This window comes from Rosa rugosa, chromosome 7 (genome assembly GCF_958449725.1).
Source record: "Rosa rugosa chromosome 7, drRosRugo1.1, whole genome shotgun sequence".
Classification (NCBI taxonomy): Eukaryota; Viridiplantae; Streptophyta; class Magnoliopsida; order Rosales; family Rosaceae; genus Rosa; species Rosa rugosa.
In genome coordinates this window covers 12,017,250-12,042,268 of record NC_084826.1, presented here as the reverse complement: position 1 = coordinate 12,042,268, position 25,019 = coordinate 12,017,250, and the positions used below count along the sequence as shown (strand labels likewise).

At 37.0% G+C, this 25,019-nt stretch overlaps 4 protein-coding genes and 1 long non-coding RNA gene across 7 annotated transcripts; 3 read left to right on the top strand and 2 right to left on the bottom strand.

Moving 5' to 3' along the window:
- Positions 1-489: 489 nt before the first annotated feature.
- On the top strand, positions 490-3,474 carry LOC133720853 (probable serine/threonine-protein kinase PBL7). The gene is given in 6 exon segments (XM_062147330.1): positions 490-824; positions 1,535-1,719; positions 1,872-2,061; positions 2,155-2,546; positions 2,699-2,968; positions 2,970-3,474. Coding segments are annotated over 6 exon segments (1,299 nt in total). The 5' UTR covers positions 490-706; the 3' UTR covers positions 3,114-3,474.
- Positions 3,475-4,018: 544 nt separating this feature from the next.
- On the bottom strand, positions 4,019-11,550 carry LOC133720852 (uncharacterized). 2 transcript variants are annotated; one of them, XM_062147328.1, is made up of 18 exons: positions 11,380-11,550; positions 10,459-10,528; positions 9,291-9,995; positions 9,059-9,205; positions 8,830-8,943; positions 8,607-8,665; positions 8,223-8,289; positions 7,892-7,943; positions 7,697-7,789; positions 7,486-7,569; positions 6,972-7,381; positions 6,596-6,657; positions 6,087-6,156; positions 5,504-5,584; positions 5,316-5,417; positions 4,978-5,099; positions 4,743-4,827; positions 4,019-4,417 (listed from the first exon to the last, which is right to left on the bottom strand). In XM_062147328.1, the coding sequence occupies exons 1-18, from the start codon at positions 11,427-11,429 to the stop codon at positions 4,271-4,273; spliced, it is 2,520 nt and encodes an 839-aa protein (XP_062003312.1). In that variant the 5' UTR covers positions 11,430-11,550; the 3' UTR covers positions 4,019-4,270. The 2 variants fall into 2 exon arrangements, with proteins under 2 accessions (XP_062003312.1, XP_062003313.1); XM_062147329.1 differs by lacking the exon at positions 11,380-11,550 and adding an exon at positions 10,797-11,224.
- A 1,359-nt stretch (positions 11,551-12,909) lies between these two features.
- On the bottom strand, positions 12,910-14,474 carry LOC133721365 (uncharacterized). The gene is made up of 3 exons (XR_009852165.1): positions 13,420-14,474; positions 13,262-13,318; positions 12,910-13,050 (listed from the first exon to the last, which is right to left on the bottom strand). It is a non-coding gene; the product is annotated as an uncharacterized LOC133721365 (long non-coding RNA).
- A 3,065-nt stretch (positions 14,475-17,539) lies between these two features.
- LOC133722242 (F-box/kelch-repeat protein At3g06240-like) lies at positions 17,540-19,778 on the top strand. Its single transcript, XM_062149063.1, has 2 exons — positions 17,540-18,841; positions 19,529-19,778. Exon 1 carries the CDS (start codon positions 17,651-17,653, stop codon positions 18,809-18,811), a length of 1,161 nt encoding a protein of 386 aa, XP_062005047.1. The 5' UTR covers positions 17,540-17,650; the 3' UTR covers positions 18,812-18,841; positions 19,529-19,778.
- A 2,017-nt stretch (positions 19,779-21,795) lies between these two features.
- On the top strand, positions 21,796-24,731 carry LOC133723395 (uncharacterized). 2 transcript variants are annotated; one of them, XM_062150223.1, is made up of 3 exons: positions 21,796-22,047; positions 22,150-22,567; positions 24,483-24,731. In XM_062150223.1, the coding sequence occupies exons 1-3, from the start codon at positions 21,796-21,798 to the stop codon at positions 24,638-24,640; spliced, it is 828 nt and encodes a 275-aa protein (XP_062006207.1). In that variant the 3' UTR covers positions 24,641-24,731. The 2 variants fall into 2 exon arrangements, with proteins under 2 accessions (XP_062006207.1, XP_062006206.1); XM_062150222.1 differs by having other exon boundaries at positions 21,796-22,567; positions 24,483-24,730.
- Positions 24,732-25,019: the final 288 nt, after the last annotated feature.

Sequence of the window (25,019 nt, the reverse complement as noted above, 5' to 3'; positions counted from 1 at the left end):
CACTGGGATAGCTCTACAAGTCGAGGAAGGATCACAGAAATGACAAATCATAGTCGACATTACCACCACCTAAACCCTAAACCACGTACCCAACCAAAGAATTAACACGTACTACAATATACACACACGTAGTGATCTCTTGGATAGGAACAATGGAGTGGTCGAATCTTTTACCTAAACTTGGGGTCCAAGTCTTAAATATACCCACATCAAAACAGACTAAAAATGAGAGTGGGTGCAAATCCAAAATGTGCCTACTTCTAAGTTCTGAAACAATTTTTATAATATTCGAACGTGCTCCCTACCATAAAAAAAATTTCTAAAAGTCGCATAATAAAAGTACATGCATTGGGTTTCTGAGATTTTATTATCTTGTCCGTTCATTCGGAAAGAAGAAATAAAATCCCAAAAAGAAAATGTCAAACGTTACAAAAATGGAAAAATAAAATAAAGAGAGGTGTGTGTGTGTGTTTTCTTCTATAAATTTCTGACGAGAATATACGAAGTCAAGTTATTACAAGGGCCTGCAAGCTCTCGCTATCAGTGTGTGTTGCTCGTGGTGGGTTCTGTAGCTTTTGGGTTTATTCGAGACTTGGAATGGTTGATTCTCTATCTTTTTAGTCTTTGTGGATATTGCTCTCTATTGCTTCTTCCTCTTTTTGAGTCTTTTGGCTTCTGGAAAGAGTGATTGGAGTAAGTGAAAATCATGGGTTGGATTCCCTGTTCTGGTAATTCCAACAGTAAAGCAAAGAAGAACAAGAAGAAAAGGAAGAACTCAATAGAGTTGGAGGAGAGGCCATTTGATCAGATCAAACCCACTTCAGGTGCTTACTGGTTACATGTTTATGACATGAAAGTTTGACTCTTTAGCTTTAATCCAACTTCAGCACAATGATCAATCTTTGCTTTTGCTAATTTCTGGGTTTGGTTAGTGTTATTGGGTTTTCTTGGTTCTTCATCTGGGTTGGTTTAGATGGAGAAGAAATGAGTAATTTGGTCTGAAATTTGAAGGTGCAGAGGAAAAAATTGGGGGTTTTGATTGCTTAATTATTGATCTTAATTGGTGTTTAGTATGCATATTAGTTAGTTTCAGGAGGACTTATTTGTATAAGTTGGCTTGAAAGTGATTCTGTTATTGGTTTTGCATTTGCACTTGGATTTTCTATACGATAGAGTATGAACTGTGTTGGTAAACTTGTATAAATTCACCCGCCATTCACTGGTTTCTGCTAAAACGTATTGATGGAAGTGAATTATGATGGCATGTCCCGAATTACTTATGATCTCGGAGTACTTTCTGGGCATGCTAGTACTCGAAGCATCTCTTTATACTTTTAATAGCTGTATTCTTGGTAGAAATGCAGCATTCTACAATTCTACTCATGTTGATCCACACTAGGCACTAATATTGTGTTCTGTGTTGTCTTGCTGAGATCTTGATAATTTTTGTTTTGTTTCCCCATTGTGAACCAAATCCTAAACATGCTCTTCCTGTTCCAAAGATTCTTACTTTTGTGTCCATTTCTGATTTTAGAATTATTAAAGACGAACTCCTCTTTGAGTGTCAAAGAGTCTTCGAAAGATGGGGAACACATAGCAGCACAGACTTTTGTGTTCCGTGATTTGGCAGCTGCAACTAGAAATTTCAGAGCAGAATGTCTTTTGGGGGAGGGTGGCTTTGGTCGAGTATATAAAGGACATTTGGAAAGTATAAATCAGGTATAGTCATTGTTATTTTATCATTTCATTGAACAGAAGAAAATTGAAGCATCTTGGAAAATATCACATGTGCATTAACAGGATTGATCATCTAATATGTGTTTGATGTAGTTAGTCATGAAGTTTGCTCCTCCTTGTCGTGTTTGGTGTAGGTAGTAGCTATCAAACAACTTGATCGTAATGGGTTGCAAGGGAACAGGGAATTTCTTGTTGAAGTGTTGATGTTAAGTCTGCTTCACCACCCTAACCTTGTTAATCTTCTCGGTTATTGTGCTGATGGAGATCAAAGGCTCCTTGTTTATGAGTACATGCCCTTAGGATCTTTGGAGGATCATTTACATGGTATATGTTGCATTAGCTTCACATGCCTTGTTCTCTTTGATATTCAGATAGTAAGATATTTCAGGGACATTAGTTTAATAAGCTTTTCTGCAGATATGTCGCCTGGTAAGAGAAGACTTGATTGGAATACAAGAATGAAGATAGCCGCTGGGTCTGCAAAGGGACTAGAGTATTTACATGACAAAGCAAGTCCTCCTGTGATATACAGAGATTTGAAATGCTCCAACATATTGCTTAATGAAGGGTATCATCCCAAACTGTCTGATTTTGGCTTAGCCAAACTTGGACCTGTTGGGGACAACACCCACGTTTCTACAAGGGTTATGGGAACCTACGGATATTGTGCTCCAGAGTATGCAATGACAGGCCAATTGACTCTTAAATCAGATGTTTATAGCTTTGGGGTAGTACTTTTGGAAATCATTACTGGCAGAAGGGCAATTGACAATTCTAGAGCTACAGGAGAGCAGAACTTGGTTGCATGGGTAAGAAATCCTGTTTGGTTTTCACAAGCCTTTTAATTCTTGTTGAAGTCTTTTTAAGCTAGCACACATCTACTTGCTTTCATTGTTCTTTTCTTCAAAAGGTGAAGTACTTGGGTCATGTATTTAACAAATGTATGGCTTCTTGTTTTCAGGCAAGACCTCTGTTCAAGGACCGGAAAAAATTTTCACAAATGGCAGACCCAGCGTTACAAGGTCAGTATCCCGCAAGAGGATTATACCAAGCTCTGGCTGTTGCGGCAATGTGTGTTCAGGAGCAGCCTAATATGCGGCCGGTTATAGCTGATGTTGTCACAGCTTTGACATACCTTGCTGCACAAAAGTATGATCCTGAAACACAGCCTCCCCAAAGCTCCCGTCTTGCCCCTTGTACTCCCCCTAGAACCAAGCGGGACAGCGAAAGGAAAGCTCAATGGTGGTAGTGGACATGAGCCTAGAAGATTGAATTACGGATACTGTGGTTCTTGGTTGCAAGTTGTCGGGTTTCCTGTGAATGCTGGTGACTGTTCTGATAGATACAAGGTATGGGATAATACGTCGCCTACATAGTTCTGAAAGCATGTTAGCTGCAATTCCTGTGTTGTCATATATAAGGTTGTGTATCATCACAGATAAAAAGTCCAAATTCCATCTCCTTGTGTCGCATCAGGAAAGGAGGAATGTTTACCTCCTCTTTCATCTTCTTGAATATACATATAGAGCAGGAGCCTGTATTATCCTAGTGTGCCTTCTTACCTTGGTTTTTCATTAAACAGCCAAGGGGTTCCCTTCAACCATTTTTACCTTTTTCTATTCGAGGTATAGTTCTGGTTTGTATTCAACTTATTACAGTTGTGTGGATGTGAGTTGAAATCCTGTCAATATCTGCATTTTTGTGCTATAAAAAAGCCTGTCAATATTGCTTCTTGTATTCTGCATAGTTAGTTGGATCTATCAATTGCAGTTGTCCTTGACAGTGTTGTAGTGTTTTATATACCACTTGTTTATGCTGCAAGTTAATTCAAGTTTCAATATGCTTTATTTATTTTGATTGAGTTATTAATTATTTAAAAATGCTTCACCTAGTCGGCTAGTCCTCTTGGGTTTGTAAGTGTCTAACTGTCTGGTCAAGTTAAATCCGAGGAAGATAGTACAATTTGAACCAGTTTCTTTAACAAGAGGAAAAAGAACCAGAATCATTTTCTAGTACTGCGTCTATGAAAATGAATTAGGAAATTGAAGTGAGGTTCTCCAAAATCTCATTCCTGTTGAAGGAAACTACTAAATTAACTGGAGCAAGCTTTAAAAACTACAACACCTCATCTTGTGATCCCAAAATATAGAATGGAAAACTAAAATATCACCAGAACATAAAAAAAATGCTGTTTCAATCATGTCATTAGGGATGTAAAAATGAAACATAAAACCGAGTGGAATTCTAATCCTTATTTATGCTCAAGAAACTGCAAGGAAATTGATCTATAAATTGCAGAGTATGGATAAAACCCGAGCACTGTCTAGTCACTGGGAATGAGTGTCAATAATTGACTACAGAACAAAAGAACTAACATGATTTACATTTTGACTGTCTAGGGGATTTAATGAACCCACTTGTAAAAAATTGACAAGTTTGCAAATGTATGGCTCCCTCAGCTACGAGTACATAAATACAAAGATAAAAGTGTGTAGAACAAAAACATACATGTATATAGTGAAATACTTGGGTATCACTTCCCCTCTACATGTTCCTGCACTTCCTCACCAGTTTTTTCCTGTGGAGTGGGAGAAGTTTTCTCTTGTGGAGTGGGAGTGGTTTCCTCTTGTGGAATTGGTGGGTCACTTTGTTCATTGGTTGATTTACTGTCATTGGATCTCTGAAAAGATTTACAGACAGAGACCAAAAAATGTTATGAGCGTGGTTAAGGCTAAAAGATAATAGGTAAAACCTCATAGTTTAGAGCAATGCGAATGCCAATTGTCTGTTAGTTTCTGGCACTCTTTCTGTAAGTGCTTTAAAAATGACAACGACAAACTACTAGCATGAACTAGCAGCTGTCCTAATTTGAGGATGTAATATAGACCAAATCATGCACCACCAAGTGTTAAGAGTACCAGGAAATACACTTCAAAGTTCAAACTGTATCTGAAATGCATGCAATCAACGCGGAATATGTGTCAGTAGACGAGGTATCACAGTACCTTTATCCTGTCACGCCAACCAAGTCCAAATGACAGAAGAGGTATCTTCCTTGTGGGATTTCCCTGCGTTGAGCCTGGCAAGGACCTACATAGCATACTATCTCATTAGGTATAGAAGCATATATCTGCCACTGAAAATGATGAGAGATTATTATTTTAACTTTTACACTGATTGTAACTGCATAAACCATCATAAAACTGGTTCTAAAAACTCAGCTAGCAGACTTTTAAGTACCGTGGAGATAAAGCTTTAGCTTGGCCAGATTCATATTGCAATGTAGCCTCCAGCATTGATTCTGCCACTTTTACCCTCTTTTCCATTTCAGTAAGTGAAGACATAGCTTTGTCATATTTTTCCTGCATGTGTTGTTGAGTTAATAAATGGATTATAAATCATATTATTGAAAGATGCGTAAACACTCACATGTTGACCAAGTATATGTGCATCCCAATAAAAATTTTATTTTCAATAGGTCTTCATTTACTTCCCAAATGTTAGGAAATGGCTTCAAAATATGAAAGACACAATCCAGAAACACAATATATACCAGTATATAAGAGAAAGAGATGAACCTGAAGCACATAAAGTGCATGTTTCTGTGTTATTGCCTCTTGCTCGGCACTTATTCTGGCTTCTTCAGTTACCTTTTGTTCTTGCTCTACCAACATCAATACCTAAAGAGATAGAAGGGAAAAAAGAGAAATCATCTTCCCTCCCTTCTGCCCCCAAACAAAGGAGAAAACAAGTAGTAAATTTAAACCTTAAGCATTGCAGATTCTTGCTCTGTCTTGTCCTCAAGGGCTTGATGTAGCTCAGCCACCTCGTGCTCCAACTGCTCAACCTGCAGGACCATAAGCATGGTCTCTGAAAATTGAGACGGAGAGAGAAAAAAAAAAAAGAGTCTCGCTTTGGTAACCAAAAATGGATCAATGTCACTATTTATCTTAACTGTTCCGAGAAGATTATATCCAATGGTCAAATTTGTGTCCAAATAGTGTTTTTTTAAGGGGGTAATCCTTGCCGTTTTGATTTGATAAATCATATGATTGAAATAAGTTAGATAACCATATAATTTATGCGTCAATTCGCTACCAATTCAGCAGACAGTAACATTAATGTCACAGAAATTATATCCATTGAAGACAATGCAATAACTTCAGGGATATATTCTGCTGACATAACCTGAATGCCTTTTCATCAATTACCTTTGCAGAAGTGTACACAAAAAACATAAAGCATCCAATAAATACTGGGAGGTGGTTGCACTGAAACATCACTATTTAACATAGAAAGAGGCAACAGAGAGCAATAAAAACAGTCAGCTAAATCAATAATTGAATTACCTTTGCACTTAATTCTCGTCGATTATCATGCCTGACAATCTCCATAAGTGCCGTCTCCAACTCCTCGGATCTGGAAAAGAAGAGAAATCGCAAACAGAATTTCAGTGATTGTTTTCAGAAGTCACAAACATATACATAAGATGATTACGTGCATGAAAATAGATGGCCTTCTATGGATTTATATGCACCTTTTGATCTTTCAGTCAAATCCCTAATTGAGGCCATTACTAAATAGGTTGAGTTAGAGAGTCTGATCATGGAAGTTTCATGTGTACTTTCCAGAAATGAAAATGTTGAGGTAAACTCATGGCCATATATTAACCTGGAAAGTGGATGCAGCGTGGATAGAGTAAACAATGCATGGCAGGATTCCAACTGTATTGGAACCAGGCCCAGGACTCAAGTACGTCAATTTATCTCAAGACATATCAACTTTTTTTGGGGAAACTAACAAAACAGGTCACCAGAAGTATAGAACTTTAAACCACTAAATTCAAGTAGCAAATAACCTGAGTACAGAAGATCTTTTCTCCTCCAGCACCCTGCATAACTCAACCTTCAACCAATCCACCTGCACAGAAGCAGCTAATGACTGAAACTTAAAAGAAGTTGCACATGGGTTTGCTCATATTGTTGCTAATTACAAGTAGAATACCTTAGTAATACTATTATCCATAGTCAGAAAATTCAGTCCAATTAGGTAAATGAGAAATACTTCCATTACGGTAGAAAGATGGTAAAATAAAGCAACAAAACAGAAACCCACATCAAAGTCAACACGGACTTGCCCAGTATGTCAAATGAAATTGCCCAAATTTACTGAGAATTATGAATAATTTCACATCATATTAGATAGATGAGAAAAAAATTGAGAAAGAAAGCAACCTGGTCCTGAGGATCCGATAAGGAATCTAGTTCTGAAGAAAGAGATAGGCCATTAAGCATTTCATCTAGATTACAGGAATCAGATTTCGATTGAGATACATTTCCATTGGCGCTTTCTTCTTCAGTAGTACTTTTTTCTTCTGTTATAGTAGGATCATGCTTAAAACTGTACAGCTTAGCTGATAGCCCTTTTGAATCCTTCCATTTCTTAGCCCTAGCTCTTTCCTCAACTACTTCTAATACAGTTGGCCGGTGCTTATCTCTCAATTCTTTCAATCTAGTTTCAGTTATAGCTAAAAATCCCATGCATGCAGTCAAAACTAGCTGGCTGCTATCAAATGTGGAGCCAACAAGGGACTGAAACAAAACAATAGCATCCCCTGCATCTTTAGTGGTGACTATAGCAGGACCTGCAGGCACATATATAAATAATGAAACTACATTGCTTTGGCTATTGAAAAAACAAAATCATCTTTTATGAAACTTATGAATTTGTAACACTACAGGAGCATACCATATAACTCCAATAAAGCAAGTGCTGTTCGAAATAGCATAACACGATTTCCTTCAAACAGAAGCACGTCCCAAACTCGAATAACTGAAGATCAAGGAGGCAACAAGAAGGAAGACAATATATAACAAGAAGACTTCAAAGTTAACCTCAAAATTCAACTAAAGTGAATAGTTATTTACACAGCAAAAAGCACATGCCAGATTAATCTCACCGCTTTCCCAAGGAATCATATTTACAAAAATGGAAAGAAACCAGGGTCCAATGATCCATCCCACCTGGACTCCCAAGAAATCCAGATGATTCACTGCAATAAATGCTACTCAGAATGAAAAAAGGCAGCACAGACTATGCAATATAAAGAACCAGAAAGTGAGATTCCATAATTGGAAATTAAAAGCATACAAACCCAATTTTGGAAACTTTTCTCGCACTAGTTCCTCAAAAACAAGCTGGTCCACCTGATAAACAGAACAACTACTTTTTCATGAAAATTTCATAGAATGGATTCCTCCCTAAGGATTATAATATAAGCTTAGGCTCAAGTATTAGGGAACTAGCGGTAAACTAACAGCAGTTTTTCATGGTAGTAGAGCAGAAGATCTAGTTCAAATATACGTTAATTTCACATGTTAGGATCTAATAGTGAAGAGAGACCACATAATTGTTGGCCCAGATCCTAATGGCCTAGGCCAACAACCTTCATGACTGCTCAAGAACTCTAAACTTTGAAACCATACCTGAGATTCTATCATTTCTTCAGTATAGTAGCCATCAAAATAGTCGTCGATGATACCCACCAAAGTCCTATATGAAAATTCATAAGAACAAACTAATTTATACCAGTAGCCAGGTTGTTATAGAACATTTCTGTACAAATTGGTGAAACTTACCTGCTCTAATGTTCAAAGCTAACTATCAATTACTGAAACACACACACACATGACAAAGAGTGACATCTATGAAGAAATCACACATATATGCTCCAAGGACAGCTGATGCACAATTCACAAGTATTATTAAACAATTTCTCTACAGAAGTAATTACGGAGGATCCATTTTGTGATATAAAAAATAACTACAATTAGAAGAGAGGTAGAAGGATATGAGGTCTTAGAACTTACCAAAAAGCATTTTCCTCAGGCATCAGAAGTAGCAATAACCCTGCAAAGAAATTCATTGCCTGCATATATTTCCATACCAGAGTAATAATAAAATTGACAAAAACAGTAATACATCCAAGTTATAAATGAATGGATTGGCCAGAAAAAAAAAAACGATTTTCTTTGCAAGGAGTGAAATGTCCATTGAAACAAATACAACAAAATGTCGAATATCCCTGATTACCTGGCAGTACCCAACAGAGGGGTTATGACGAGCATAAGCCAAAAGCAAACGCCTCAATGAATTCCGACCATTCTCATCTAATGCAGGATGTCCTGGAAAGGTACGTGGTATGTCCTGCATTAGAATACAAAAATTTAGTTTAGGGAGAAACCCAGATTGCAATACGAAGCAAAAGAAGTAGCACCTACGAATTGAAACGATAAAGTCCAAGGCACATGCATCTAATGACCTTCTCAATCTGCTTTCTCCATTTTCTGAAAGCACCACATGAATTATCATTATCCATGCTTTCGCCAGTATTTGTTTCTTCAGCCAGGAGGTCATAATAATATTTCTCCACCCGACGAGCCTTCACACCTACAAAAGCTTGCCATACCTGCAAAGGAAAGCTAGAAAATATTGAATTTCCTCTCAAACAACTTATCTTTGTAAAAGAAATCAAGTTGACTTATCGGTTTTACCTCTCCCCTGAGATCTCTTGGAACTCCTCCATGAACAAGGGACTCCAGTTCCTGGCTCCAAGGAAAGAGAGGTTCTGGATGGATCCCATTAGCCACATCCTCTTTTGTCTGATCAGCTTGCACACTGTTACAGACACCACCATCCACAACCTCATCTTCCCCAGAAGCTTTCAATCCATCAGATTCCCTGTTACTTACAGAAGTTGCTCCATTGGAGGCATCAAGATAAATGTCTTCCTCTTGACCATCCTCAAAAGCATCTTGTGAAGGAACTTCTTCTATTGATGGAAGATGGTCTTTATCCACAACTATATGCTCATCTTTCATATTCTTTTGTTTCCTAACACGAATGCTCATCATATTTTCAATGGAACTAAGGGATGACCTAATGAAGGTCCATGTTTGGACCTTACTTTTTCCTGTTTCTTTTGGAAGTTGAGCCTCCTTTTTGGGATCTCTTTCTGATGAATCTTCAGAAATAGATTTCAGACTACTTTTGTCATTCCCTTCCTCATCGCTCTCAGAAACTATCTCTGCTTTCTGCTCAGTAGGTTCAGCTTGAAGTTCCTCTCTATATGCCTTCTGCTCTGTAGCTTCAGCTGGCAATTCCTCTGTATGTGCCTTTTCAAGAGAGCACGACTGAGAAGATTTTTCTATATGTTCAAGGAAGTTCTTCCATTTATCTGATCGTTCATCTTCCTCCTCCTGATACCATAAAATTTATCACTAAACTGAACAGTCAAATTTTTCTTACTTTAGTCCATTGGGTGTTTCAACAGAAGAAATATTCCCAGAACATAGACATTTGTAAAGCCTCTATTTATTTTGAAACTATAACAAAGTGGAACCTATTATCATGTCACTTTAGTTTTCTATAAAGCTCAATGTCTAGCTTCAAAACTAAACACAAGTTTCAGCAGTATATACCTCCTACAACAGTCACATGTAAAATATCAGTTTATAGTTGAAATAAGAGCTTATGTACTCCCCTACACATTGAATTCAGGCCTAGTTGATAATATGGTACAGAGGCTGAAGTAATTCCAAAACAATCTCAAAATCTTTTCAATAACAGAGAAGATGGTCATAACATGTGCCTCTTATATTCTTCTATATAGGACAGACAAACAGAAGTAAACCAGATTATATATGATAATATATGATATACCTTGTAGATATGAGCGTATTCTTTATATGTTTGTACATATTGAGGTCTCAAAGCAAACCCATAGGCGTCCCTGTTGACATCAGATTCTCTATGAGTCATGCAAAACATAACTATCACAATATATGTTGGAAAAAAATTCTACAACAAAAAACAACCAAATGCAGCATGAACATGAAATCAATGCCAAAAAAGAAAAAGAAAAAAAAAACAAATTCACCGACGTTCAAACTTCGAAATAAAGAAGCATAAACTGGACAGGAACAGAAAACGAAAACCAAGATTTGCTTTATCCAGTATCAAATGCAAACTCTGAAAATAAGTTGCTGAGCTTTACAGACCTGGAATCAGCCTCCAACGAGCGCTTACTCAAGAAGGACAACAACATGCTTCACAAAGAGTTTCAATTCTACTTCCCATAGCTCTCATTTTCTCTAGTATCAATCTCAGACTTCTAAACCTCGCGCCACATTACATTCAAAATCGAATCAATCATCCACATTACCCATTGGAACCAACCCTAACCCTAATTACCATCAATACCATAGACTGCTACCACAATACCTCATCAAAATTCAAGACTAGCCAATCCTGAACCTCATCAAATCCAAGACCAACCAATCCTGAAGCAGAACTCAAAATTCTAAACGCAAAACAAAAACGAATTTGAATTCTATAGCTTAGTTTCAAGAACCAAGATCAATAGAGAATCGATGTAGCTACGATCCGAATGAAACAGATGATTTTGGATGTGACAAGACTCGGTCACTCTCTGTTCCGAAGTATCAGCAAGAAGAAGAAGGATCAGAGTGACTCTAACTAACACATATAATCTCATTACAGAAAATGCGAGGATTCAGGTTTCAACAGACACGTTGCGAGGAAGAAAGGAAAGTATACAGTGCGCGAGAGCGTAGGCTTTACCTCCTGGGATTATGAGCGTGGCAGACATTGAAGCGCTCTTCCGTCATCATCGTAGCTCCCAGACAAAGAGAGAGAGATTAGGGTCCGGAGCGTTTGATTCGGAGAGAGAGATATGTAGTGATCTATGACCAACCTCCCTGAAACTGAAGCGTTTTTTTTCTGTGTGAGCTCTGCCAATGAGGGCCGCCATGTGTAAGTTTCAAAGATTTCTCGACGTTGAAACTGCCGTTTTTGATGGTCACGTGAATTTTTAGCGGGCATTCCACACGTGACAGAAGGTTGATTGACCTGGGTCCTAGACAGTTTGCCCTTCCGGTGAAATAAATTCTTTTACCATCATTTCAAACGCAAACTACATTCCTCTACATTTACATATCTGAAATTATTAACTACTATATTCTAAAAAAAAAAAAAATTATTATTAATTACTAACCTCTTGGCATTTGCTTTTTTAAAAAATAATAATAAAAACATTGAAATTTTATGTGACAAAAAAAAGTGAAATTTTAAGAAAAAAAAAAAAAAAAAAAAAAGATTGAAGGCAGCATAACGGTTTCAAACGTGGGAGTTTGTTCCTTATCTTTTGTCTATCATTTCTTGGGAAAATAATTGATTTGATTTATTTCTATTTTTGCCTTCTAAAATAATTTTTATTTTCATAAAAATTCAATTCATAAAGGGCATAATAGGAGTTTCAAAAATTTAACCATGGGAAGTAAGACTTTGCTTAATCTATACTAGCCTTCCTGCACGCGCCTTGCGCGTGCGGAAGGACTGCGCTCGCGCGTGCGAATGCATTCTCTCTCTCTCTCTCTCATCTAATGACGAAGAAATGAGGACATATTTAGTTAATTTTCGGGATTATCACATAAAGGTGCTATTTGTAATACACTAAGAATGTACAGAACTGGCAATATTTGACAGCAAAATCTCTAACCCCTTCCTACCCATCAGACTAAACTTGAGCGAAAGCTCATACACTAAGCTTTCTCCATACTCAATTGCCACTGCTTCAATCCTTTAAGCCATCATTGTACCTGAATGTGAGCTCACTTACGTTGTTATGTAAACCTTTTGTAGAACGGAACCTAAGTTCTTTTCTTCTGGTTACAGGAGAAAGGAAAATAATAAGAGATGAACAATAGAGAAGTGAACAATCACACCACAGGGGAATTTAATACCAACAAAAAAAAGAAAAATCTATGTCAATATCAATTAATTCTGATTTGTCAGAACTATTCCAAGAGATTGTCTTTAGTCTCCTGAAGACCTATCTCAATGTCCATAGATATGTTTACAGTTACATTTACATATTCTCCACTGAGGTAGTTCGAACTTCTTGAAACTCAGGTGCTAGTTGTTGTTGACCAGAGCGAAGAAAATCTCCTATTTATCCCCCTTTTGTACCTGAAATAGTGAGCACAAAAAATGAAAATTGAATACATATATACATCCATATTTCAAAGTAAAAGAGAAACACAAAAAAGAAAGAAAAAAAAAATGTAACTTGAGTGTGCTTTACTTGCCTGGACATCTAATCAACAATTAATTTCACCCTGAATGTTGACCTTTGAAAGTTGGTACTGATTACCGAATAAAGATTTTCATACCCTGAATAGTCTTGTGTCCATTATCGTAGAAAAAGAATAGAAGTTCCATTGAAAATCATTCCTGCAAAGTAAAACTGTAAGAATCAGGTTTGTAGTTTGAGTTTCATGGCAAAGAAATACGATGGAAATCCGCAGTTCCACACTACCCAAAATTTGAAAGGAATATAAGCTATAAAGTATATAAGTATTATAAAATTGTAGATCAAGGGCCTGAGACCAAACAGTACAATATCATCACTGCAATTCATCTAAAACAAAAGTTAGAGAATTACCTGCATGCTCCAAATTCCCAATTTCGCATAGGGAAACAATTAGTATAGTTTATTGTACTGAACAAAACAGAATGCATAATGAGTGAGAAGGATAAAAGAAAAGAAAGTGTAATGAGCATCAAATTAAGCAATTCATGAACTGAACAGAATGACCTTACCTCTTATAGACATGTGGATGATATAAAATCAAAGAATCAGCAACTTCATATTCCAAAGTCCTGCATCTGCACTCCAATGAAAGAAAATAACAAAAGGAAAGAGTTAGTATTAATACGTTCACCTAGAATATTGAGCAGAGTTAATACTAAAAAGAATAAACACACATGGGGAAAGAATTATCATGAAGTAAGATCGAGAACTGGTAGCAATTTATGAAATTACAATGACTGAAGAATTCCAGAAACAATTGACAATTACTGCTATTGGTGGAGTATAGAGGTTGCTGAAGGTACAAATAAGACTTTAATTTATAAATAGATTTCTGAAATGATATATATAAACCCATATGTCATTATCCTTATAGCACATCAATTGAGAGAACCTACTCTCTTCCCTATGAAACTGAATTTATAGAAACAGGTTGCAAAAGCCAAGAAAATCCAAAACAATACAATTACAGGTTGAGATGAGATAAATGGGAAAAAGTAACTGCATAAATCAAATATAATCTGGATAAGAGTACCTGTTCTCTTTGCCATGTTTGTATTCTTGAGACAATATTCCAATCAAGTTTAAAAAACACATCCTTAGTGATGATCGATATTGATAATCAATGGAAAGCATAATGACAGGGAATAAATAGAAATTGTGCAATTGGGAAACTAAATTCAATTAAATAGAAAAGGAAAACGGGAGAGCAGAGAGCAACGATTACCAGGAACAAAAGAAATTAGTCATTTGTTCAAGATACCTGCAAAATTTGGAGAAAACAGCGATGAAATCGTCTGTGTTGAGATCGTGCTTCCTGGCAGTTCTCTCTTGTTTGCAGATCGTGTGCGATTCTTTTTTTCTAATTTTTTTTTTCTTTTGTCTGCCGCACAAAGCTATAGTTCCGTATTTATATTCTTTCATTTTTTTTTTGATATTTTACAGGAATAACCCTCTCTGATATCTTTTATTTTAGTGATCTTTGTATCTGTGGTGGACAATTTGGAGACTTCAAAAAATTGGTGAAGCCTTTGACACCAAAGATCACGCTTGGCTTTATAGTAGTAGAGATTACTAGCCCCTTAAGCACATGTCAATTGGTTTTTATTTTTTAAATTAAATAGTTACAACAATTTTCTCTCCTAATTTTGGGGAAACTTCTCCTTTTTTTAAGAGAGGTATTACAATTTTTTCAAATATGATATAGTCTGTTGACTATCTTATCCTTATATAGAAATAATTTGTTTATTAATATCTATATTATGTGAGGGCGTATATAGTAGTTCAAAAATTTAACAATTCCCTCAAAAATTGGCTTAATTATCATTTGCCTTTCTCTAAAAAAAAAAAATTATCATTTGCCTTAACATGTGCGGAGCACATGTCAATTGGTTTTTATTTTTTAAATTTAATAGTTACAGCAATTTTCTCTCATGATTTTGGAGAAACTTCTCATTTTTTCAAGGGAGGTATTGCAATTTTTTCAAATTATTTGTTTATTAATATCTATATTATATAAGGGCATATATGGTAGTTCAAAAATTTAACCATTCCCTTAAGAATTGACTTAATTATATAAGATTTCTCTCCTGATTTTGGGGAAACTTCTCATTTTTTCAAGGGAGGTATTGCAATTTTTTTCAAATGATTTGTTTATTAATATCTATATTATATGAGGGCATATATGGTAGTTCAAAAATTTAACCATTCCCTCAAGAATTGACTTAATTATATAAGATGTCTGTTGACTATCTTATTCTTATATAGAAATAATTTGTTTATTAATATCTATATTATGTGAGGGCGTATATGGTAGTTCAAAAATTTAACCAATTGACATGTATTTAATAAAAATACATTTTGTAAATGTCTTAATTATCCTTGTGATTTAATTAATTCTCAAAGTTTATTAATCTTCTATGGTCAATTCTGTCAAAATATTAGATTTTGGCTAACAAAGCCTATTGTTTTAATAATAGTATAGTTATATATATATATATATATATATATATTTAAATTTATTTAAATATTATGAACTTGTGTCTTTTTATTTTCCTTGTAATTCCATTAGAGCAAGTGCAGCGGTCTCGTCTTGACCGGGCACCAGCAGGGAAATATGATGTGGTGATCGGGCATGGTGATTTCCACTCCTCCACCGGGCCTTATTTACCTAGCCAAAACTTGGCTTGGGATGACCGAGGGGAAGAAAAAGGGCAAAGCCCTGACTAATTTCTTGACCAGTCGAAGGACAGGCCCAGCTGCCACTTTGGAAGTGGAGAGAACAGTTGCTGACGTCAGGGCAAGTGCTAGACGCGGAGGCTTGCGAGACTGGAGCGCACGGACGAATTAGGCCCCTCCAGTTGGCGTCTGCATCTTTTTTGTCGCCTAGCACACCAGAATTGGCTGGTTTGGAATTTGAGGGCCCAACGATCAAATGATCCAGACCGTTGGATTGAATAGTGAAGGCAGATCTAACGGCTAGGCAATTAATATGTATGATTATATATGTGAGGTAACAAAACAGTAAGGAAAAAAACTGTAACGGTAATAAATGGTAACAAAATAAATTGTAAAAAATTCTAAAAATTTATCTATAAATACCTACCATTTTTTTAACATCTACAACCAAAAAATTAGAGTTCATAGTTACACCTTCCTCCTCTTCATATAGCTCTCATCATCCAAAATTTTCATTATCCAATATGGCCGAACAAAGGGGAAATTCCTCTTATTAAAGCACACACCTCTTAGTAAATTGCATAATTATGACATTAATTATCCATAAATATCCATTATTATCATCTATTTACATCAAATATATTTTAATTTTAAAATATAAAAAAAAACAGTAAAAATGAACAGTTAAAATAATCATTAAACAATGAAAATGAACAGTTAAAAATCGATGAACAGTGATACATGAACAGTCTTGACCGGTCAAGAAAAAAAATGGTGGAAACCCAAGTCTAGTGACAGTGAACAGTTATTTAACTGGTCGAATTCTTGACTTTTCGACCTTGACATTTCTTGACTACATGTGAACTTGCTCTTATTGTTTTGTAATGACTTGAGTTGTAATTCCGTTCAACCCGATCATTTATGTTTTTTTATTTATACTTTTTAAAATTTTCGATAACTCTTAATATGTTATTTTGTTTTTACTACATGCAGTAATTGATCAAAATTACCCAACCCCCACCACTGTCACATTTTTAAAACCCACTACTAATCACCTCCGCAAGCGATATAATATTTCTTTATCCCAAAAGGCTGTTCGTCCTTTCATTTCATAAGAATAAGAATTTCCTTCCCAATGCGTACCTGCCTCCCAAAGCTTCCATTTTTCAATCACATGCTTCGATGCTCTGTTGCCGTGTTCAACTCCCTCTAAAATCACTTTCCACTTGGCTCAAAGTTAAGCTTGCTTGAAAGCGTCTCTGATGCATGCAGCGACTTGTCACCTCACTCACATCCCCTTTAGCCGGTCTAATCAAGCTGACATTGGCCCTTGGTTCAAATCTTCATTTATGCAAATTTGACCTTCACATCAATAATTCAACCTTCTTCCATTGATAACACTCCTCCCTTCATCAAGCCCACGACTGCCCCTAATCTTCATTTAGGTTGTGTTTGTTTCACAGATTTTGGGCATTGAGAAATGAATGTCATTCATTTTCTGTGTTTGGGAGTGACAATGAAAGGAAAAATGCTTCCAAATGGAAAGGAAAATAATTCCTTTCCTTTCCAGCAAACCAAACAGAGCCGTAAGGTCCACACTCCCGGTCACTTCTCACTACTCTATTAGCTCTCAAACCCTACTTCATCGTTTCCTTTCAATATTGATAGCGCAATGGCGGAAGCAACCCGAAGAGATTATAGTTCTTATCCTCTCCTGGCTCGAGAGTTAAGCACACTGCCCAAGTCACGTCAACATCCCCATAAAAGCTGACCCTTTTGTTCTTCTCCCTAGCTTCAAAGCTTCTATGATGCATGCAGGGACTTGTTTGTTTCAAATCTTCAGTTATGACCAATCACATCAATCCCCGCCAGAAGAATACAAGCTCCTACTCCCCCCCTAATAGTCAAACCCAATTACCCAACTACCTCTATATAAGACTCCTCCCTTCATACATAGTAAGCCCACGATTGCCCCTGATCACTCGGTCCTCTCCTCATCACTGCTCGCTACTCTATAATTAGCATTCAAACCCTACTTCATCGTTTCGTTTCCATAGTAGAGCAATGGAGGAAACAAACCTGCCCGAAGAGATTATAGTGCTTATCCTCTCCTGGCTGCCCGTGAAATCCTTACTCCGATTCACTTGCGTATCCAAGCGCTTTCATTTCATCATTCTCTCTAACCCAAAATTTGCTAAATCACAATTTCAAGCAGCTCGTGAGCGCAAAACCCTCGATCACAGGCTCCTCTACAACACAACCGTCCCTCCACTCGAATCCCTAGACTTGGAGACGCTGCCGTTATTTGGAGACTCTTCCTACCTCGAACGCAGACTCCTCTACTCCAAAATCGCCCCTCGACTCGAATCCCTACACTTGGAGACGACGTCTTTTGGAGATCGTTCCTCCGTCAGAAAGCTACAGTTTCCTTTCCAGCCACCCGTCGGTCGTCTCTCGCTACTGGGCTCCTGCAATGGTATTGTATTTATCGCCTTTGATGAGAGAGTATTCTATATCTGGAACCCATCGACTGGATTCTTCAGGAAATTACCTGATCCAGGTTCTTTATGTGATCAAAGATTTCTGTTCAATTATGGTGTTGGCTATTTGTCGGCCACCGACGACTACAAAATTTTCATAGCCACCGATGTGTACGCCATTTTCTCGTCGAGAGCTCAAGCCTGGAAAAAACTTGAGGTCTATTCGGAATCACCTCCTTCTTATCGGGGGACCCTTTTGAACGAGGCACTTCATTGGCTCAATCAAGAGAACGGTATCGTGGCTTTTGATTTGGCCCATGAGAAGTTCAGTAAAATGACAATGCCTAATTTCGATGAAAGAAGTTTAAATCAGTTCGGCTATCTTGGGGTTTCTGCTGAAGGATGGCTTTCTTTTGCTCTCTCTCTGTGGAATGCTCGTGACTGTATTCAAGTGTGGGTCATGAAAGAATATGGTGTGCATGACTCATGGACTAAGCTCTTTAACTTCAGGTTTTTGGATCCGCCAGAGGGGATGTGGTCTTTCAGTCGTGTATTGGTTTTGGAAACTAGTATTGTTGCCCACATATGCTCTATGAAGGAGGTTGACAATGATTGTATTACCGACGTGAAAGGGTTGATAAAGATTCTTCACAAGGAAGAGGAGAAGTGTGGTGAGTATGTGATTGAAGGCTTTGAACTTAAAATGATTCGGTATCAAGAGAGTTTATGTCGGATAGATGATTAGTCCTCATTTGCTCTCTGTATGACAGTGCTGGTTAGTTACTCCTCATTTTTGACTCTGCTTTCTTGCTTCTAAATACTATTTGTATTCTTAGGAAATTTGCTAAGTTCTTTGCATTGATGTAGACAGTCAATTGTATGGATTAATCTAGTAAGGGTTTGGTTTATGCGTCTTCTAAGTAAATATATACAACCTGATAAAAAAAAAAAAAGTAAATATATACAAAGTATCTTTTGGTCAGCATAGAATTAAAAGTTACCATTTCCTAGCTCTTGTGAGTTTAGTTTATCACATCAAGTGGCCACAAATCCTTGTAAACTCTACTTCCGATCAAGTGGCCCCTCATGTACCATGATAGCAGTACTGGCGTAGTGGTCGGCGTGCTTTTCGGCCTCTCAAAAATCGCTGGTGTATTTTGGATTCTGACCTGTTTTTGTTGTTAGTTTCATTTGAAGCCACATTTTCATTGTGCGCCTCAGGCATCTAAAACGTCAGGACTGGCCCTGTTAGCATACATGGTATTACCTTTGTTTATGATACTGAATAGAGGAAGCAAACAATTGTACTTCACCTCTTAATCTTGAGTTTTGCATTGGTTCTTCGTATTGTTTTCAAAAAACAGAAGGGAAAGACCATTCATCTTGGTTGATCATTGACTCATTGGTTTTCATAAAGTTGTTTTGAGGGATGATCAATTGTGTTCTTTCTTTGATTCTGTAGGGGATTTTGGATGTACAATTGCTAGAGCAAGCTTTATTGGAGGGTTCTTTGATCTGGTGGTGATGTGGACCAGCTTTAATCGGAAGCTAGCTATATATTTGTCTAATGGTTGCAACTATGTTGATATATGTTTGTCTTTTTTCATTATCTTTGCCTAAATTTCTGTATTATGCTATAAGGAATTTATGTGTTCGTGAAACTATATATATATCAAGTCGTGAAATTCCCGAACTCTTGTTGACTAGCTTGTCAATTGCACTCAATGATGTGTCACCTTCTTTTTTGTGATAATGTGTTGTGTTTGACAGTATTGACATGATTCAGTATGAAAACATGGAGAAATGGTAGCGCAATCTAGGTGCTGAACATGCATTTGAGTTTATTTGTTTATTTTATGCTGAATTGTATTGTTTTTTTTTTGAAAATATGCTGAATTGTATTGTTGTGTATTATTGATCGTTCAGTTTTGAATCTCTTAACCAATGGAAACATGAATTTAACTGGAACAAAACCAAAGTTTAGGAGAAAAATTCTGTTGCTGAATGATGTAGACTGAAGCACCATATATTAATGCATGTCCATACCAACTGAACCAACTCATGTTGATAATTTCGTTATAGTTTTGTAACGTCCTGAGTCATAATTCCATTCAACCTGTTCAAAATTTTCGATAACTTAATGAGTTGATTCATTATTATTATCATTTTTTACTCCATGGAGTAATCGATCAAAAATACTCGACCCAAAATTACCCAACCCCCCACCCCGCCACCGTCACGTTTTTAAAACCCACTACTAAAGTACTAATCACCTCCGCAACCGATATAAATTCCCCCACCCCCACCAAAAAAAGCCCTTTCATTTCATAAGATTCATAAATTTCTGTTTTTTTTTTTTTAAAAAAAAATTAAATAGAGGATTAGGCGATATTAGTTCATCTGCGACAACCGATTTGGGGTGACTGACACCCACCTGCAATCTCGAAAGAAAGGGGACCATCGCAATCGGGAACCCACCGCTCATCCCTCTATTTTATTTTATTAATAAAAGAAAAAAAATCACAAGAATAGAGAGGGGGACAAGAACCAAAACCTCTTTGAGAACAAAAAGAAATAAAGTACTCAAAGTGAGCACTGAGTTAAAATAGTTACAGACTGATGAATATAGCAACCATGCAGCAAAAACCACGTTTGCATGAAATCTGTCAAGCACATCAGAATTCATCGAATACGGAAATTCGGTAAACCTTGTAGATTGTGAACAAAGACAGCTGAAGCACAAGGAGGGCAAGAGTCCCACCAATAATGCCCCTCATGATCCACCCCATAATTAGCTAAGCAGTCAGCCACTTGATTCCCTTCTCGATAAATGTGTGAAAAACGAATCTGCATAGAGAGAATGGTACAAACAATTGACCCAATCAACACTTAGACGCCAAGGAACTGAGCAATTTCTATTGGCAAGAAAGTGAATTGCTACCTCTGAATCACACTCAATCCAGAGAGAAATCCATCATTTTCCTGATGCTATTAAAACGGCATGAATAATGGCTTGAAACTCTGCTTCAAGGACAGTAGCAATACCCATGGAACCAGCAAAACAACCCATACAATTGCCCAAGTGGTCACGAAAAATACCTCCAAAGCCCGCGAGGCCTGGCTCGAAAATCACAATTTCACTGGGCTCAAAGTTAATCTTGCTTCAAAGCTTCTCTGATGCATGCAGCGACTTGTCACCTCACTCTCATCCCCTTTAGCCGGTGCAATAAAGCTGACACTGGCCCTTGGTTCAAATCTTCATTTCTGCAAATTTGACCTTCACATCAATAATTAAACCTTCTTCCATTGATAACACTCCTCGCTAAGCCCACGACTGCCCCTAATCTTCATTTACGGTCCTTCCCTGTCACTACTCACTACTCTATTAGCTCTCAAACCCTACTTCATCGTTTCGTTTCAATATTGATAGTGCAATGGCGGAAGCAACCCTACCCGAAGAGATGATAGTGCTTATCCTCTCCTGGCTTCCCGTGAAATCGTTGCTCCGGTTCACCTGCGTTTCCAAACGTTTCCATTTCATCATTCTCTCAGACCCAAAATTCGCCAAGTCCCAATTTCAAGCAGCTCGTGAGCGCAAAACCCTAACTTGTAGACTCCTCTGCTCCACCACCGCCCCTCGACTCGAATCCCTTGACTTGGAGACGCCGTCGTTTGGAGACCGTTCCTCTGTTAGGAAGCTCAAACTTCCTCTCCGCCCACCAGCCGATCATGTCATGCCACTGGGCTCCTGCAATGGTATCGTATTTCTCGCAATTAAGAAAATATATTATATGTGGAACCCATCAACCGGATTCTTCAAGAAATTACCTGACCCGGGTTTCTCCCCAGATGAAAATGAGCTCGTCACTTATGGTGGTGGCTATCTACAAAGTTTTTGTAGTCTTAGTTGACATTGTGGATGAGAAGGATAAGGCCGCCATTTTCTCGTCCAGAGCTCACGCTTGGAAAACAGTACTTGAGGTCGATGTCGATGATTCAATTACTGGTCAGGGGACTCTTTTGAAAGAGGCACTTCATTGGCTCGGTTATCATAATGAAATTGTGTCTTTTGATTTGGCTCAGGAGGAGGAGGAGCACAGGTTCAGGAAAATGCTGCTGCCCAATTTCCATAACGTAACACTTGGCCCACAATACAGCCATCTCGGAGTTTCTGTTGGAGGATGCCTCTCTCTAGCTGGTTATCTGCTGGATGCCACTGACTGCATTGATGTATGGGTCATGAGAGAATATGATGTGCGTGACTCGTGGACTAAGCTCTTTAACTTGAAGCTTTCGGACCCCCCTAAGGAGCAATGGAGTTACAATCGTATCTTGGTTACGGAAACTAGTATGGTTGCCGAGATATTTGTTGGCAACGTCGGGAGAGGACTGGTAAAGATTCTTAAAAAAGAAGAAGACAAGTGTAGCATCTATATGATTGGGGTTGAGGGCGATTGGATTGACATGATTGAATATCAAGAGAGTCTACTTCGGATAGATGGTTAGTCCTCGATTGCTCTTTGCATAACAGTGCTGGTTAGTTACTCTCATTTTGACTCTGCTTTCATGCATCTGAATACTATTTGTATTCCTAGCAATTTTGCTAAATACTCTGCATTACTCTTCATTGATGTAGACAGTCAATCTTATGTGATTAAAGTATGGGTTTGGTTTATGCGTCTTCTGTGGATTCGAAAATTGAGGGTTCTGTTACTTAATTTTCCTTTCTATTCTTGAGTTCTGTGTTGCCTGTTGGTTTCATGTAGCAATAGGATGCCTGTCGGGACGTTCAGCTGAGAGGAGTGATCTTATACAAGTACCAATTTTTGATGATGTAGGCAACAGAGATTGGAATTGTCAGTTCATTTTAGCGATTAATTTGAGTCATCTATTCTTTAGTAAACCGTCCTCTTGTAAGTTTTATTTTATCACTTCAAATGGCCACATATCCATATCAACTCTACTTTATACCAAGGAACTTAACTGAAGTGCTTTAAATTGCTGTAAACCAATAGAGGATTGGTGCTTTAGAGTATTGATAACCCTGTATTAGATATATGTTTGCAAGCAATGGATCTGGAGTTGTTTGACTTTACATCATTACAGAGAAAAATGGAATATGTAATTGGAGTGAATTACAAATGCATTAGTCCTTGATTGTATAATTGCTATTGTAATACTGAATATTCAAATGAGATACTGAGTTCCTAGGCTTAGATGCTTTTAGAACTCAAACTGGGCATGTGAGTTCTGAATCTGTATCTCAAAGATATTTTAAATCTGTACTTGGCTTGATAGTTTAATCTCAATTTGCTGTGCCTTAACACATCTCATTTTGCGCAAAGAGTTTCTGTTAATGCAAAGTCAAAGATATGTTAACTCTGTACTTCTCTTGATAGTTTAATCTCAACTTTCTCTCCATTAACACATCTCATATAAGTAGAGTTTCTGTTAATGCAAAGTTGGTTGGACCATCTTTTATTAAAAAACCATCTTTTTTAAAAAAAAAATTTAATGACCCAACTGTCTGGGAAATGTTTTCATTTAGTGCTTCTTAAATAGCATTCTATTTCATAATTCATCCTGTCGAAAGGGTACTATTTTTTATATTAATGAACTTGGGAGTCTCCAAGGGTGGTATGAGCCTCTGTTTATATTCTCGCTTTGTGCTGCCAATTTGCGCATAATCTCAGAAACACCACACAGAAACAAAAATTGTCAACTCTTTATATGCTTAACAGAGCTGATATCCTCTTTTGGCTATATTTATCTATGCACATTGTTTAGTACAGTATATATATATATATATAGATATATACACGGAAAATTCTATAGTACATACCAGTAGCTCATACACACATTTACAAATGTGACAACAAATTTGTTGTCAGAGTGGTAACGTTGAGTCCTATTTTGCGTAAGTTTAGTTCTAATAATGGTAATTACACCTCCTACGACATTATTACAAGCTTTTGAACAAATTCGTTGTCAATGTTGTAATTTTTGTTTAACTATATGTAAATAGTGTAAATAAATATGGTAACTTTTGTTCTCAATGTTGTAATTTTGATTCAAATAATTGTAATTTTTTGTTCAAATAGATGTAAAATGAGTGTATGAGATACTGGTATGTACCATAGCTTGTCTCATATATATACATCCCTTATACATATATATCTCAGTATGCATGGTATTACCTTTGTTTATGATATTGAGGAGCAAGCAGAAGGGAAAGACCATTCATCCTATTGTTTTGTTTCACCTCTCAATTTCTTGAGTTTTACTTTGGTTCTTCCTATTGATTTCAAAAAGTAGAAGGGAAAGATCATTCATCCTGGTTGATCATTGAGTCATTGGCTTTCACAAAATTGTTTGACAGTTAGATGATTAATTGTGTTCTTTCTTTGATTTTGTAGGCGCTTTGATGTACGATTGCAGGAGCAAGCTTTATGGGAGAGGTTTCTTTGATCTAGTGGTGGTACGGACCAGTTTTAATTGGAAGCTAGCTAGCTATATTTGTAATGGTAGCAACTGTGTTGATGTATATATTCGTTGTTTGTTTTGTAAGTTTTGACATTTATCTTGTATGATTGTCTTTGTCGGAATTTCTATATTATGCTATAAGATTTTTTTGTGTTGGTGAAACTATAGTTATATTTGTTGTGAAGTCGGTTTTTGAAATGAAACTCTTATTGACGGTAACTTTATGATGGATCAATGTGTTTCGTTCTTTTATTGTTAATGTGTGTTTGATAGTATTGGCATGATTCAATAAGAAGAAAGAGCAGAAGCATAGAGGAATGGTTGTGCATTACAACTGCCAGTGTGTTCGCTCGTGCATTTGAGAATTATTTGTTTATTTTATGCACAGTTAGTCCCGTTATGTAATTGGTCACTCGATTTTGAATCTCTTAACCAAAGCAAACTTGAATATCTGACCATGGAAATAAACT